This window comes from Anticarsia gemmatalis, chromosome 5 (assembly GCF_050436995.1).
Source record: "Anticarsia gemmatalis isolate Benzon Research Colony breed Stoneville strain chromosome 5, ilAntGemm2 primary, whole genome shotgun sequence".
Taxonomy (NCBI): Eukaryota; Metazoa; Arthropoda; class Insecta; order Lepidoptera; family Erebidae; genus Anticarsia; species Anticarsia gemmatalis.
Window position 1 is genome coordinate 4,344,335 of NC_134749.1, and position 16,104 is coordinate 4,360,438.

Sequence of the window (16,104 nt, forward strand, 5' to 3'; positions counted from 1 at the left end):
TGAGTCACAAACATGACATTCAATTTAAGATTTTTATAACAATGGCTTTAGCACAAGTGATAAAAATAATTTTATAACTTTAAAAAGATTTTACATATACCTTTTAATGTTTAAAATCATTAATTTACAATAATTTTACCGTACTCACAAATTTAGAAGACAACAAATTATTTAATACAGTATAAGTATTCTAAAAACAAACTCATAAACAGTTACTATGACAATGCACTGATAAGAATTTAATTTCGATCAACTGAGGAATTTGGGGAGCAAACTATGAAAAACCAAAATAAACTTTTTAGCCAGTTTACACACAACCAGCCTTCGATCAAATCTCGCCCTTTCCCATGGGAGTATGCAACACCAAAGAACACAACTTACTATTATTCCTACAAGTTTCTGAAGCATCAATGGTAAATGAAATATATCCCAAATAATGTAGTTAATATATATAATAACACATATTGTAATAATACATTGGCACATTTTATTACCTAAATTATATTGGAAATATCGCAACAAGCTATGAGCTGTTACTTACAAAACTTTGGTTTTTTTAAATAATACCCCTCTACTGAAAATGTATTACACTTGGTTATACCAACGTCCAACAGTATCAATTGTTCAGATCATTACGATGTGTAATGTAATCACACAGATAACGTTACGTGATTAGCCTACCCATGTCATGGCATTCCATACAGACTTGGTTAAAACTAAATCATTATCAAGTTATAAATACTCACATAATGCGATGTTCACCATTTATTAGCATAGACACTCACACATAATAATGATAAACAATAATTGAAAAGTATACACTAAAAATAATCACTTCGAAACTTTAAAATATTGGTCAACAACTTTTCAATGTACTGCGCGACACGGATAACATAGTATAATCTAACACAGTTTAAAAGTTCACTAAAGTTGTTAAAGATTAATTAAAAGTATAAAAGCCTCACTTTAACACGAAATATTAACTACAGTTGATAATTGTAACCTGTTTAAATCTCAGTATTGTAATACGAAAGGCGAGAAATATTTTTTAACGTACGTAACTACACCGTTCACGAGAATGACGCTGACAGCAACCGTCCCCACAACACAAAAAGTTTTTTGTTAGTGTATAGGTGGATATGCCATGAAACGGCACAGATAACTAAAAACTTCCAATATGTGAATTTCCAAAATTAAAAACATTACTTGGGTAATAAAAACAATAAAGTTTAAATTTATTTTATTATAAATACTTGATATAGGTACTATTACTATTAAACAATTAAATGTTTAAGAAGGTAGAACTTATCTACTAAAGCAGCTCCTTATCTTTAGTCGATTTTATTAAAAATCGATGAGATTGGCAGCCAACACTGATTTCCTCTTTCGAGTATAAAATCTATCATGCCTGCTTACACTATTTACTACCTACCTACATATAAATGCAGAATACTCATAATTTACGTTATTGATGTATCAATTATTTGGCTCTATGACAGACTTTGATGCGAATTCTAGAGCGTTTTTGAATAATTGGCTCTGCATACCGTGATGTCGATAAAGCGAAACGAAATAGTATTATATATATATAACGAGAAAAAAGCTAAACCATTTTGATACAATAGCCTGCATTTATATGAATATTGATAGCAAATTTCGACGGTAGGTTACTGGAACCTACGAAATACATATTTCTTATGTACATGTAGGTACTGATAGTAATTTGAAAGATACGCCAGCTGTGACGTTTATATAAACAGCGATTACTTACTAGGACTCCTACCTTAACAGCTATGTTATTTTGTGGATTAAAACAAAGATATTGCGTGGATTTCATAGATTTATTTATATTTTGTTCTAAACTTGTACATTCACGCACATACACACAATAAATGTCAATAAAAAACAAGTTCATCAGTCTGCCCAAATATAAAAAAAAGGTCAATACAAAATGGCACTACACATACCACTACATGATTCTAGATTTGTGAAACAGTAAAATGCCGAAATTTTATGATTCATCAATTATACATAGGTACTGATTTTGTATAACACCTTTCACAATAGTTATTGGTGTTAAGTATTTTTAAAATACATTTTTAGGGTAAAATAAGATTATTTCAAAAAGTGAACGTAATATTTATTATTATATAAAATAATACTTGACTTAAAAGTCAAAATAATAAATCTACAAAATTGTATGAATTATTAATTAAATCAAGAGATTACAAAATACCTATGTGAATAAACTCTACAAAAAAGGATCTTACAAATTAAATCTTAAAACTTGTACGTTTCTAGGGATAGCTAGGTCATCCCAAATTTATTCAAGTGAGATTTATAATTTATTAATATTTCGAGTAAATGCATAGTAATCACACAAAAGACATCATAAGCAGCTATTAAACCTGACATAATCTGATAGTTTCTCACATGATTAAAATTTGGGTAGACAATCTCAGATGAGAAGTTTGTATTATCAAGATAACCCTATTTATTCATGTTAACTACTTTATAAGAGTGAGCAACACCCCCTTTTTGTGATAGTATAAAGATGTACAACAAAATGAATGTATTGCAGTAACACACACAGCTAGAGTTATCATGACAAACAAATTACACTAAAGTGAGAGAGTGTCATGTTAATAACAAAACACGTTTACTGCTCTTCAGACCCTTCGTCCTCATCATCTTCATCTTGCTCCTCCTCAGTCGAGGCAGCATCTTTTTTTGGTGGTGGGGCATCTTTGCGCGGTCTGCCACGTCCCCTTCCCTCAACAGGTGCACTCTGCAAGAAAATGTGTGTAAAGTAAAACATATTTGTAAAGACAGTTGTATAGTAATTAGCAAGTTTAAAGTTCATATCAATCTTAACTACCTTTCCCTTGCCGACAGCCTTTTTCTTGGATCCCTTCGGTCTGCCTCTGCCTCTTTTCGCTACTGGAGCCTGCTCATCATCTGATGACTTGGCGGATTCTTTAGTTCTAGTAGCTGCCGGTGGTCGACCTCTTTTCTTCGTATCACCTTTGGCTTCCTGGTAAACATTGATAAACACAAATATAAAGTTCTATATAACAGTTTCTTTTTCACATGTCCGAGAAATTTGTAAAAATTAAAAGTTACACTAACCGCTTGCGTTCCATTAGATTTCGGCCTGCCGCGTCCTTTCTTCTCCACAGTTGTTGAACCGTCATCAGACATTTTCGGTTATTTTATAGAATGCTATATGGGTGTAAAATCTGCAAAAAAGAAATTAACTTAATAATTCCAGTGTAAGACCAAAATACTGCTTAAATTAAAAAAAATGACGCCTTAGCGTCTATGAGATTGTAAGATGAAATAAACAGGCCGGTTTTTATCAAAATAAAAAAAATATAAACCCATGTTCTAAAAATAAAGACAAGAATAGAAATGTCAACATAATAAAAACAAAATAATTCACAAAACAAATATCGATGTAATTTTAAGCTTCTAAATAGATTATTTACTAGGTACATCCGACGAATCATGAATAATATATATGCAGATACAGAATCATATTCAGAATACATACATGAAAAACAGGAATCCAAAAATACCTCACGTTACTACGTATTTCATATGAAAAGCTTTGTTATAGTAACCGAAGTCATTTTATGAATACCAAGCCACAATAATGGAGTCTGCTTACATTAACTAAACAAGAAAGGATTACAAGTAAAGGATGAATTAAACTTTAATAATCGAAGCATTTACAACTAGGGGGTCAGGCATACAAAAATAACGTGATCTAGTAAGAAATATATAATAATTTCAATAAAAATACTCACAGAGTTGTTTACAGCAAACGTTAACGCGATGGGCCAAAGAGAATTTATGGCGGGCAGCGAACCGGTGTTTGTTTGGCGTCTGTGCAGAGGGCGCTCACGTCCTTGTTAGCAAAAAATAAAAACAAAAGGAACGGGCTCAACGCTGCCCGCCAAAATAGCATTTTTCAGGCTGGATTTCTGAGTCAATACATAAAATACATATAAAATATTTTACATCTTATTAAAATACAATTTTATTCTATTAATGCAATAATTTAAATTTCCCGCCTACAGGAAGCCATCAATAAAATTAAAAAAATGGATACAGTGATGCAAGTTGCGAACTGAAATACCTACATAGTTAAGTAATTAACTAGTCGATTATAAATGAAGACTTCATAGTTAAATAAAAAAAGAACAATAATTTTCTAGTAGTTTGACACTTTTAAAATAAGAAAAATAATATATAGAAAATAATCAATCTATCGAAAGATCAGAACGATGCGTTTATTTTTAACGTTGTGTATTTATTAATGAACGACAACAACAGTAAAAAGTAATGCTCTTATAATATTTATTTTTAATAATTCGACTTAAAGCCAGAACCGCCATCGAATCGAACTTCGAATCATACATATCATAAAAAAACAACAATCGCAACGTAACGCAAGGCAATATCATTCATCCATGAAAGTATATTAGGTACTTCCATGCATTCATCATTATCAATCGATATTCATTATCATTATTGAATATCGATTATTTTTTAATTCAAATCATTCGTTGACGTCAATTAATTATTTTTAATTTTTGAAAACATACGGGCGCGGGCTGCTTCAAGTGCTTCAACAACTTTGACACTAGGTTGACATAACATCTATATTTTCATTTCAGAATCATCCTTGTCAAAAATGGAAAAGCCTGTAGAACCAAATAAAGAAGACTGTTGCAATAGTGGTTGCAATCCTTGTATATTTGATATATATGAGAAGCAATTGGCTTTGTATCAAAAATATTTAGAGAATGGAGACAGTGTTATTAGCACTTTCCATGAAAATGGTGTATCACAACTAGAATATACCAGTTTTGTGGTAGTTAAGAATGTGGAATTGTGTGATTCACATTACCTGATTATATTGCAAAGGGAAAAACCAAATGGGATAAAGGTTTGGTGGAAACCTGGTCATCATTTACTTCTTAAATTTACTGATCCTGAAGGATCATGTACCCGAGCATACACTCCTGTTATGGTAAAAGGTTATAGTATAGAACAAAAGAATTATGATTTTTCCATAGTAGTAAAGAAATATGAGGAGGGCTTAGTTTCTCAGTTTTTATGTAATTTGGAGGTAGGATGTACAACCTTATGGAGAGGCCCATATGGACACTATGAAATATGTCCTAATAAGTTTGATAGAATTATTATGATTGCTCAGGGAACTGGGATAGCACCATTTGTTTCTATTATAGACAACATACTAAATAATGAAGATGACATGACCAAAATACAATTGTTTTATTGTTGTAAATCTATTGATACTATTATATTTAGAAATGAGCTTCATTCTTATAAGGGTTTTTGGAATTTTAGGTATGAAATTTATGTTACCTCTATTTTAAGTGATGCAAAATTAAAATACCAAGAACCAATAGTAAGCAAAAAATTTCAAATAGAAGATCTACTAAAATTAAATCCTTTTGGGAGCAAAGATCAAATTTTAATATGTGGCTCCGAAAAATTTATGCAGAGCTATAATGTTTCTCTAAAAAATGAAATTCCATTAATAGAAAATATAATTTTATTTTAGATATCAATTGTTTTTTTTTGACCTTATAAACTTTTTTACTAATTTATAAAGCCAGTCTTCAATAATAATTTTGCTTGTGTGAAGGTAGGTAGATTTCCTTGCTCATGTTGTAGTCAAACAAATATAGACATAGGTAACATGTCGCCTATTTAAATATTGACCAGTTAATATTTATTTTATTTCTATAATAGGTATTAACTGCACGTTTGGCACAGTGGTTTAAGCGGTCACCTCGCCGCCACAATCGTAGCGCCGCGTGTGGTGGGTTCGAATCCCACCCGGGACAAATCTTTGTGTAATGAGCACGAGTATTTGTTCTGAGCCTGGTTATCAATTTATGTATATAAGTATATATTTAAAAGTATATAAGTATGTTTATCAATTATTTGGTTACCATAGTACAAGCTCTGCTTAGTTAGGAATCAAATGACCGTGTGTGAGTTGTGCAATAATACTTATTTATTTATTTATTATACCCATAGAAAGAGTTGCGTGAAATGCACCCGTGTTATTACATGGGAATCCTATGTAATAGTAGGTGTAGTCTTGCAATTTGCCATATACCTGCTTCGCACGTTACCGACGATCTCCGACTAGCACTAAATACCTAACCCGGGAAACGAAAACGAGCTCTTGCAATCAGCAGTCGCATACTCTACCGCCTAGCATTATTTGACCAATTCATGGTCTACGAAACACCTAGCGCATCATGAAAAAAAAATTCAGGGAGGCCAATGACGGGTCACGCGCGTCATTGCGTAATTTCAATTGTTATTCAATTTAAACATTAAATCCTTTTACCTATTTCATACAAAAATTAACTTAACTTTACCAGGGGCCAAATACGCGCTAGGTGCGTCATCATTGGGGCCAGGGCGAAAAATCTCGAGAAAAAAAGGTGGCTAGGAATCGGCTACAATGTAATTACTCAAGTTACATTATAGCACGCGCTGGTTAAGTTTGAGTATCTGAATATAGCTACAGCGCAAGAAGCGAATAATGAAGGCAAAAGCCGGATAATATCGGAAAGTTTAAACCTTTTAGACGCCGCGTCGCTACAGTCTCACCTCTATACATTCCTTGCATACCTGTCTTTATCTTAACTTTTCGCAACTTACGGAAACAGTTTGTTGCTACATTCAGAGACATAAAGAGAAAGGGTAGGTACTAACTAAACTTAATAGATTTGCGCATGTTGCGTGTTATCAATACTCTTTAATAGATGGCATCACTGACAAAACATTATAGATCAAAGACACATTCAGAAATTTACCTTTGTATCATTCTAATTATTTATTAAAAACAGGGTATAAGCTTGTAAAATACGATTTTTACAGTAAAGCTTTATTTTTATAATAGCGAACCTATCCTCGCTAATCTGTATATTTTTGGTTATGACAACACTGACTGGCACGCGTTATGGATTTTTTCGCGCCGGCGCGAAACGTGTTTGCGACTTTGCATCTAACTTAGAATATATTTTTCACGTTCATTAAATTCTAATGAGATGAGATTTTGTGACATTTTACATTTTCATTAATCCAATAATCCTATAATTTAAATGGTTAAAAGTATGAGTATATTTTAATTATAATTACATATAGTGAAAAATATTATCTTCAAATACAAATTATTTAGAATGTTCGTGTTATAAATCTGTGACGAAATTCTCTGTGGTATTTAATAGCGAAAATGGGTTCTATAGTGCTGAAAAGTTTATCCATCCTCCTAGGAGTGTTTTTCATATTCGTTGGAATCACAAAATTAACCCCGTTTATCTCCAAAGAACTACACAAAGATTTGGTAAGCATTATTGTATTTATCGGTTACACACCAGACGGAGATTTTAAAAGGTCGCTAGGTGCATTTAGATTTTTGTGGCACACCAATGTAGCTTGCTATTTTGGTATTTGGCCTGCCGCCTAATACCATCTCCGAGTCGTCTTGTTGCGACAGCGTGACTCGATCGCGGATACCCCCTGCGCCGAAATTTAGTTTTTTAAGCCGTTTCTACGTATTTTGTTAGGTGCATTAAATTTGCAAAGTATATACCTATCATATAGCATGAGATAAATATTTAAAACGTAGATTAATTATACGGGATCTTGTAATTTTAAGTATTTTCTTTGTTTATATCGATATCATTTTATCTGGTGTCGTAATGATAATAAGTAAGCTTTCTAGAAGCAATCATTACTTGATTCCTACCTCTTTATCGTACAATACGCTAATATTATTAGTACCTAATTAACAGTATTAACACTCTACAGTCAAAGTAATTACCTACCTACTTATTACCAACTTAAAATTAAATATGTAACTCACTAAAATATTAAATAATTTATGGCAACTAAGTACTGTTTATTTTAATATTTTACATTATAATTACAACAACAAAAACAGTGATCCAGTTGTTTTTCTAGTATAATTATTTTTGTAAACATGAGTGTAATCTCAGTTTGTAGGTACCTATATTTTAATGATACTGATTATAACATGTATCGATTTTTTCAGACTTAACTACGTGAATATTGCGAAGTGCGTCTATGAATATTCATAACCTTATTTAATAATAAATGGGGAAAACCCCGAATACGGCTTTATTTGTCAGTGTCAAAGATTTTGTCGATTTAAACATATTTTTGTTTGTTCTATAAGCTCTTTGCCATCTTTCTGCCGTGCTCCATCTTAGCTATCTATACATAAGCATTGTTTTTTCTGAAGTTGTTCATGTTTTATCTAATTTTATTTATTTAAACAAATTAAATAAAATCAAAAACCTACACACTTATGATTTATTTATGATTTGACACATACAAGCTCGAAGCGAGAAGAGTGAATGCTAGGTAATAAATAATTCGAGTCTAGCAACTTAGTGAGAAGGTCTATGTGGTTTGGCTTTAGTGCCTTCTGAAGTACTCGGATTAACGCCAAACTCACTCGTAATAACGTGTTTGAAATCATGATTTAAGACCAGTATTAAATACGGTACCGACGTTACCCTAGTCTTTGTCTTCGGTTAGGAATAGGTATAAGAGTTGCAACTAATTGATAAAAAACATGTTTCAAGAAAGCATTCGTAAGTTGCTGTCATTTTTTGGTCTCTCTTTCACTAAAATAAAAATACTCCCTAGTCCCTTACAACAATTGTTATGGTGATGATGTAAACTAGTAACAATAATTAAAACGTTGAAATCGAGGTTATTTAAAAATTTTAAGTGAGACTAAAGTCAAATTTACTACTTTCATAGGTATTTAAATTGCCAGGTAGGTACGACTCAAAAAATTTAGAGCAGAGCATTAAATTAGGCATACTTTGCTAGCTACTTAAAATAGCAGTGTTAGACGGCTGAATGCTCCTGTCTCATTAAAAACATTAATTATTCAAAATAGGTTGGCTTCATACATAGCAACTTGTTTATTAATTAAATACCTACCTACGGTACGGTTATTTTTATTAGTTTTACGGTCGTTTTCAATGCCCTATCTATCAACAGTTTTTTTTACTAAAGACAAGCATTTTATCTTTAGGTATAAAGTAGGTATATATTTCATAAACAACACATTCGCAACCAAAATAAGTTAGTGCAAGAACTTGAGATAGGTCTCAAGGGTCTCCTCCCTTCCCCACGTTTGGGATGAGACCCTTGCCCTGCAGTGGGACAGAAATGGTTTAAAAAAAGAACTTGAGATCAGGTTCACTAAAAATATGTTTTATAACAAGACTGCCCAAATAAATCGTATAGAAGATTTATGTTTTATTGTTTTCAGAGAAAAGAGTACGTGAGATATGCAAAAGTATTTCCGTTATCTGAGACTTTGGACTTCAAATTACCGTCGAAATGGTACAGGAGAGCTGTAGGTGGACTCGAAATATTATTTGGGTTGGCTCTTGCAGTTATTCCTAGTCGTAAGTATATTTTTTCCTATATAAAAGAAGCATTTTTTACAAGTAGGTACCTATGTAGAAGTTATCTAACTACTGAACATAAACTTGAGCTAGTTTGAAAGTCGATTATTTTTTACAAATATTCTATCGCTCGATCGTTTTGGACCGTGAGTCATGCTTCTGTTTGGGGGCTTAACTCATTTTACCATTTTGTCACCCTCTAGATAGGCGCGCTACTAAAAATGACTGACTAGCACTGTTCAGTCTTCGATATTTTTTTTAAAGAGTTACTTGGACACATTTTTTGTCATAATACTTTGTTATAATTGTTTTTGGCATAACATTTTAGTAGGCATAATAATTACTTATATGCTGCACGTTTCTTGGCCACAGTATGTTTGTACAATAATGTAGACCGCACATACCAATAATACAATAGACATCACAGCAACTGTTAGCCAGTTTTCGTGCCGGAAATATTGAATGATGACAGCATGAAAACTCACATGCGGCATGATCGTAAATAACGGCAATGATGAACAACATTGTGAGAATAGATCAACATTAATCATATAACGTTTATATCCACGAATACACAATCACATAAACTCGAATATAAGTCTAAGTATTAACCTTCTGTCCATCTGCCTGTAAATTTACATTTAGTGCTTGATAGTAGACTCGTTTAACGATTGAGTATTAATGCTGGACTTACGGATTAACTATCTGATTCTGTATTGTTAATAAGGATTAAAAATAATATTAAGTTTATAAAATCTATAAAAAACGTGGCGAAACCACAAAATAAGTAAACAAAATTGATATTTAATGTGTGATTTCAGATAAATTAAAAAATACAGCGAACGTGGGCCTGGTGTTATTGATGATACTAGCAGCATATTCTCACGTTATGGTAGGCGACCCGTTCGACCGATGTGCACCAGCATTGGTATTTTTCTTCATGCTGAGTGGAAGACTCGTTGTTTGGTAAGCCTAGTCATGTTCAAATCTCTTCACACTATCTTCAATGATTTTTACATTCCAAGAAATAACCAATGTTTGAATAATTTAGTGCTACCTACTACTGCAATGTTATTTTATCTGCAATCTGCTCTCTATCATGTGGGTAGCAATTATGTGACGTCAACCAGTCAAATTCTGTTTAATTACACATACCCATATAACAATTACATATGTAAATAATCAAATACCAAACATTGCTGATAAGACATTATACTAAGCCCACCTTGGCAATAAAAAACCTTTTGACTTGGCATAGTCAAAAGGTTTTTTGAAGTGTTTTATAGTCAATTGAAATCAGAAGTAGCTAATTCACTCCAGTGCCCTAATGAAAAGTCCATAACTATTTTTGAGTCTTGTGATTAGATTAAATTCTAGCTACATGTCCTCTTATTTCAGATTTTAGGGGTAATGCACCTTGAACCAATTTTTATGTGATATAAACAAGAGTTACGAAATAAAATTAGTGCTATCGCGCACTCAGTATTGCTCTGGCAATCGGCCAGAGAATCCGCGATGACGAACCACTGTGTCGCGCAAATAATACATGTTCCAGTCAATTTGAATATTAATTTTCGTTCGAGAATAATTCGAGTTCTTATAATTTTCTAAAACATGTAACATCAACTTATCACGCCTTCAAAATAATTAGAAGTTGGTACTTAGCAAGTTTCGTACATGTTTTAAATTACAATGCGCAAATAAAATCAAAGCCGTGAAAGCAACTATTAATATCCCGCTGGGCAAGGGCCTTGCTTTTTAAGCTAGCGGCGATCGGCAACAATGCGTACATTCAGGTGGCCAGACCTGATGAATAGTTGTTTGTGTGGGCATATTATTGTATCGCTGATACGTTAACATAAAACAACTATAGCGAAACAAATTGGCTAGGGCGAAAATTTACAAATCGAAAATGGCATCACATGCTGCAATTAATTTACTATAATATTGTATTTTTTCCAGGTACCAGATAAGTCGCAGAGAAGAAATGGAAAGAGCCGCAGCGACGCAGAACGGAAACGGGCTCAAGAGAGACTAATCGCATTCTAAGTGTGTTTTGTTTAAAAGCAATAACATGTTATGTGCGATGGTATTATTTTTATTAGTCAGTCGGTAAATATACCGCAAATGACTTGAGAATCTCTCTCTACATGACGGGATGAGAGATATTCATGTTTTATTAGGTATCCTATGAAAATATTGCTCGATAGGTTAATAATCACACTGTGATTGTACTAGTCAAACCCGCGATTTGTTATTTTATTTTAGAGTCATCAGCTTATTAGTTTAAAAAACCTTGTTAGTGCAATTTAAAGAGTCGACCTTCTGGTTATTTTTAAATAGACCACGAATACAATTTAGTTTGTATCTATTTCTCTGGGTGGATGTGCCACGAGTCTTTATAACTTGTACCTAAAAGTGATATTAATTTAAGCGATACATGCTAGGTTCATTTTGTATGTGTGAGTGATGTATATGTGTGTCACGTATGTAGGTTTATAATAATACTGCCACTGCATATTCATAGGGTTAGAAAATATTTATTGCACATGTAGAAATAATAATCATTTACAGGGCACCATATGGTTAAATTATTATTTGCTCAATGATACACTACATATATAACTCCAAAAGCTTTTTAATAGAGGTATTTTATTTTATTGCGATGTCTAATTATACATATTATCATACATATTTATAAAACAATTTTAATAACTCATGATCTACAGCTTCATTACCTTCGTGTTATATAAATTATGGACATGTTTGCAATATTGTTATCATATTGTGTGACTATAATAATGTATGTGATGCCTGGTGTCTCGAGTGAAATCAATGAATAAATGGAAAGTATAGTATATTCGTTTTATTTTGACATTCATACAAAAATAAACCTACTTATAAAATAAAAACTCTGAATTACATGGGAATACTGGTGCTATCTAATCTCGGTGCGCATCATATAATCATGGTAATACACCTGCCCTGGTTAGTCCTCCCATCAGTTTTCTCTTTGGTAGGAGTAGTAACCAGTGCAACGTCTTCTCGCGACATTACCTGCTGTGAAACCATCTAGGTACTCCTTATTGTTTTTGTTTCACATTCAATAACAAATGTTTGGTACCAGTGCTCCTAAATATTGTTAGAAAAAAAATAGAGCTATTTGATTTTGGAGGACACAAATCTTACGAAATAAAATAGAGTAAGTATCAACTACATATAAAAAAAGGTGCTTTTTTCCGCACATCGTTTTTTGGTGACTGCCACCTTATAAACATTGTGTCCTATTTATATGTCGGAGGAAGGGTAGGTATACCTACTAATGATGCCTTCGCGATTTGAAATGAAATGTTCAATTTTTTTTCTGACCATGATCATGAAGATTGATCATCCCTATAATGTTTATATTTTAGGCAAAGTATGGTCAGTCCTAAGTGCACAAAAATGACCTTCCCTTTTATTTTTAGGGAATTTTAAGTCAAGTGAGAAGTCAACTTTAACTCGTAACTGTAAGTTTAGATATAAAAACATAATACAAATTCATTTGAACCAACATTTACACAGAAGGTCAGTGGAAGACCACTAAAAGCTTCGCTTATACAACATATTTATGTACAACAGCGAACGATAACACAGATGAGAAATAAATACAATTGCATACAGACTCCGAGCCGTTGTCGTTACATACACACTCCTACTTCTTTTGTACTTAGGTAATTCCTGCCTTCTGCGCATCGGCTTGTTGCTGTAGATAAGCCGTTATGCCGTTAGCCGATGTCGCAAATATACCACTAATACAATCATATTGAATCGCGCTTAGTCCATTGAAGGCGTATATATAAATATAAAATATAGAATAATTATATAACTACATAAGGGTGTGTAAAATAATAAAAAGCTATTTATTACAAAGCTGGACACAAATTGTTGTTTCGTTATATACATTTTGCAGGTCTCGAATTAGCAGAAAACTTGGCGAAATCTTGCCCAATTGTTTACTTGTCAATGATAATAATGGGAGAAAGATTTTATAGGCATTATTCATATCTAAATAAATCTATAGTTTGGTGTCTTAGATTTTCTAACTGTGGAAGTCAAGAATGCATTTTTTATAGGTAAAAATATTTTTTTATTGTTAATCGATATATATAGCAAGCTTTCAACTTCGTGAATAAATTATTTGATAATGTAACATTATTTATAAGGCTTATCGATTTATATACATACATAAAATATCACATACAAGCATCTATTTCAAGCAGGATCACGTCCAGTCTGAAGTAATTCCAGTGCATTCTTCAAGTTCCCAATAGCAGTTTTAATATCATCATAGTTCAGGGCACTGCTAGCCCACTTACAGTACTTTTGGGCTTTGCCAATTTGATCTGGAGTTAGTTGCGGTAAGGTAGAATTATCACCATAAAAAGTTGATGGTTGTGGTGGTGTAGGCTGCTGGGTTGGGTCATACGGTACAAAACCACCAGGATTTGGGTCTGGAGTATATGGTACAGGAGGAAGTTGTGATGCTGCTTTCATAGCAGCATTAGGATCAGGCAAAGAATTATTAAAACTGGATGGTGCAACTGGTGGGGTGGATGGAGTTACAGATGGAAAACTTGGAACAGTAGGCATGTCTGTTGGGCCTGGAGTAGGCTGACTGTCACTTGCTGGTTCTTCACTGTTCTCTCCTCCATCTTCAGACTGCATTGGGCCTAAAGTAAATAAATATTTATAGCATAATATACAAACATTGTGATATGCAAGACAGTCAGAGATAGGATCTGCTAGAGAGTTGCGGGAGAACTTGGCTGAAGGGCAGATACATAGGAAACAAAATAATTCAATAAATTCGTAGTAAAACTGTAGATATTTTTAATCTAAATTTTCTATTATAGTATTAGAGATAACAGTTCTTCAACTTTAGTTCAAAAACTTCTGCAGCTCAAACTTTTTGAAATAATGTGCCCTATGCATTACAAAACTTTGAGTAAATATATAGAAATCTCTAATTTAGTCCTCTCTGTCTACAACAATAAAGCTCAATTTAAGGAACTTAATGTATCACGTCTCCTACGAGTTAAATGGTACAAACATGTAGGCAGCAGTTTAAACCAGATGTCTGATGCAAAAAGTATTTAAATCATAAAATGAATACCTGGAACTGGTGTCTCTCCAGTTTTAAGGCAGTTATGAATGTAAGCTGCTTTCCACTTGGCATACTTCCTGTTCTGAGCAGCCTCATCAGTTAGGTCACCAAATGTTGTCAGAACATCATAAATCATGCCCGCTGTGTAAAATGCTTTGACTATATTTCTGGAACAAAACAATTTTTTTACTCCCCAAAATGCATGTTTTCAATAAAGCAAATTAACATAATATTGAAAATTATTAGTTTTAATACTAAAATGAAATAAAAGAGATAAAAAATAATAAATTGCAATTCAGTTAATAATTATAATATGTAACTTACTTTCCATAGTTCTGTTCGCGATCCTGTTTGTCAGCATACAAAAATAGTTTCAGAGCATAATTCTCAAGATGAGCTTGGGCTGCCACTTCATTTGTAATTGCTTCATTATCCTTATTTACTTTTTTAGCTTCTTCTAACCAGTCCATCATTGCTGTAATATTGATATGAATTAATTACATTTTTTTTGTTGCTATAGAAATAAAACAAGCGTAATACTTATATTACTTAAACAAGGAAGTAAGTGACTTGGTAAATATGTGTTATGAATTTTATTGTGTCAGTGATAAATTTAGGCTTTATGTGATCACGTTAATAATAACAGCATACCAGACATTTTTATTATATTACTTAGCATAGTTTAATATAAGCATAACATACTCAATAAAGCTTATCTTTTAAATATACATATAGTAGACTATCTACAAAATGACTTAATACCTATTAATAACGCAGATTCCTCTCGAGTTTTCTTGTTTGTAATTTTGAGGCCCGTTTGTAATGCGTGCAGCCTGCACCAGTACGCCACCACGGGATCACGGTTGTCATGTTCCGCTGCCGTCTTCAGGTAATGCTGAATTGACTTCAGACTCGGGGGACACTCCGGGAAGGACATTATGTCTCAATCTACAATTTGATTGTAATAAAATTTTACCAATATCAAGTGGAATATCAACTTGTGTGATGATTCATAACAAGCTGAACATACGAAATAAATTGTATCAAAATGATGTGTAATCATTTGATACTTACTATTGATGTTATTAATTTTTGAAAACACTTCTAGAACCAGTAGTATAGTTTACTTTTTAATGTATAATTAATTTTGTCACAAATAACAAACCCAAAGTCAACTGTCAACATCAGTGACATACATTATTATCAAATGACAGCCATTTATTGTCAAACTTCAAAAGATCAAACAAATTGCTAGGGATGTGAAGATTCAATCGTACCTATATCAACGCGTAGCTGACTTCCTGCATTGTTAGATTATTAGATAGCATCTACCTACCTACCTACCTACCTACCTACCTAGGCGACAGGCGTAATGACGAAATACCTTATAATAATCATTCTAAGATTACTAGCTTACAAAAAAATTGAAACGTATTTTATGCTTACTTCTAG

The 16,104-nt window shown here is 32.7% G+C and overlaps 5 protein-coding genes across 10 annotated transcripts in view; 2 read left to right on the forward strand and 3 right to left on the reverse strand.

The window, feature by feature from the left end:
- cno (adherens junction formation factor afadin) overlaps nucleotides 1-1,120 on the reverse strand; it is a 56,240-nt gene extending 55,120 nt beyond the window's left edge. For 5 of the 6 annotated variants that reach the window (XM_076114197.1, XM_076114201.1, XM_076114199.1 and 2 more), the window contains exon 1: nucleotides 747-1,120. The gene's annotated coding sequence lies outside the window, so the exon portion shown is untranslated. The remainder of the gene's footprint in view (nucleotides 1-746) is intronic. The other variant, XM_076114196.1, reaches the window with a different exon arrangement.
- A 707-nt stretch (nucleotides 1,121-1,827) lies between these two features.
- Nucleotides 1,828-3,957, reverse strand: D1 (D1 chromosomal protein). The gene is made up of 4 exons (XM_076114205.1): nucleotides 3,810-3,957; nucleotides 3,130-3,239; nucleotides 2,879-3,034; nucleotides 1,828-2,788 (listed from the first exon to the last, which is right to left on the reverse strand). Exons 2-4 carry the CDS (start codon nucleotides 3,199-3,201, stop codon nucleotides 2,660-2,662), a joined length of 357 nt encoding a protein of 118 aa, XP_075970320.1. The 5' UTR covers nucleotides 3,202-3,239; nucleotides 3,810-3,957; the 3' UTR covers nucleotides 1,828-2,659.
- A 479-nt stretch (nucleotides 3,958-4,436) lies between these two features.
- Nucleotides 4,437-5,597, forward strand: LOC142973333 (NADH-cytochrome b5 reductase-like). The gene is made up of 2 exons (XM_076114985.1): nucleotides 4,437-4,490; nucleotides 4,683-5,597. The coding sequence occupies exon 2, from the start codon at nucleotides 4,700-4,702 to the stop codon at nucleotides 5,594-5,596; it is 897 nt and encodes a 298-aa protein (XP_075971100.1). The 5' UTR covers nucleotides 4,437-4,490; nucleotides 4,683-4,699; the 3' UTR covers nucleotide 5,597.
- A 1,417-nt stretch (nucleotides 5,598-7,014) lies between these two features.
- On the forward strand, nucleotides 7,015-12,362 carry LOC142972853 (putative acetylcholine receptor chaperone). The gene is made up of 4 exons (XM_076114207.1): nucleotides 7,015-7,399; nucleotides 9,368-9,506; nucleotides 10,328-10,472; nucleotides 11,469-12,362. Exons 1-4 carry the CDS (start codon nucleotides 7,289-7,291, stop codon nucleotides 11,542-11,544), a joined length of 471 nt encoding a protein of 156 aa, XP_075970322.1. The 5' UTR covers nucleotides 7,015-7,288; the 3' UTR covers nucleotides 11,545-12,362.
- Nucleotides 12,127-15,885, reverse strand: Vta1 (vesicle trafficking 1). Its single transcript, XM_076114206.1, has 5 exons — nucleotides 15,727-15,885; nucleotides 15,415-15,600; nucleotides 14,977-15,127; nucleotides 14,662-14,819; nucleotides 12,127-14,218 (listed from the first exon to the last, which is right to left on the reverse strand). The coding sequence occupies exons 2-5, from the start codon at nucleotides 15,587-15,589 to the stop codon at nucleotides 13,761-13,763; spliced, it is 942 nt and encodes a 313-aa protein (XP_075970321.1). The 5' UTR covers nucleotides 15,590-15,600; nucleotides 15,727-15,885; the 3' UTR covers nucleotides 12,127-13,760.
- Between the last annotated feature and the right edge of the window lie 219 nt (nucleotides 15,886-16,104).

Bases quoted from the DNA above. Each gene is read 5' to 3' on its own strand.
- D1 (XM_076114205.1), bottom strand. From the start codon at position 3,201: ATGTCTGATGACGGTTCAACAACTGTGGAGAAGAAAGGACGCGGCAGG. The intron at 3,035-3,129 runs GTTAGTGTAACT...AATGTTTACCAG, and splicing joins AATCTAATGGAACGCAAGCG to GAAGCCAAAGGTGATACGAA. The intron at 2,789-2,878 runs GTAGTTAAGATT...ATTTTCTTGCAG, and splicing joins AGGCTGTCGGCAAGGGAAAG to AGTGCACCTGTTGAGGGAAG.
- LOC142973333 (XM_076114985.1), top strand. From the start codon at position 4,700: ATGGAAAAGCCTGTAGAACCAAATAAAGAAGACTGTTGCAATAGTGGT.
- LOC142972853 (XM_076114207.1), top strand. From the start codon at position 7,289: ATGGGTTCTATAGTGCTGAAAAGTTTATCCATCCTCCTAGGAGTGTTT. The intron at 7,400-9,367 runs GTAAGCATTATT...TATTGTTTTCAG, and splicing joins AAGAACTACACAAAGATTTG to AGAAAAGAGTACGTGAGATA. The intron at 9,507-10,327 runs GTAAGTATATTT...GTGTGATTTCAG, and splicing joins TCTTGCAGTTATTCCTAGTC to ATAAATTAAAAAATACAGCG.
- Vta1 (XM_076114206.1), bottom strand. From the start codon at position 15,589: ATGTCCTTCCCGGAGTGTCCCCCGAGTCTGAAGTCAATTCAGCATTAC. The intron at 15,128-15,414 runs GTATTAAGTCAT...TCAATATTACAG, and splicing joins GGAATCTGCGTTATTAATAG to CAATGATGGACTGGTTAGAA. The intron at 14,820-14,976 runs GTAAGTTACATA...GTTTTGTTCCAG, and splicing joins CGCGAACAGAACTATGGAAA to AAATATAGTCAAAGCATTTT.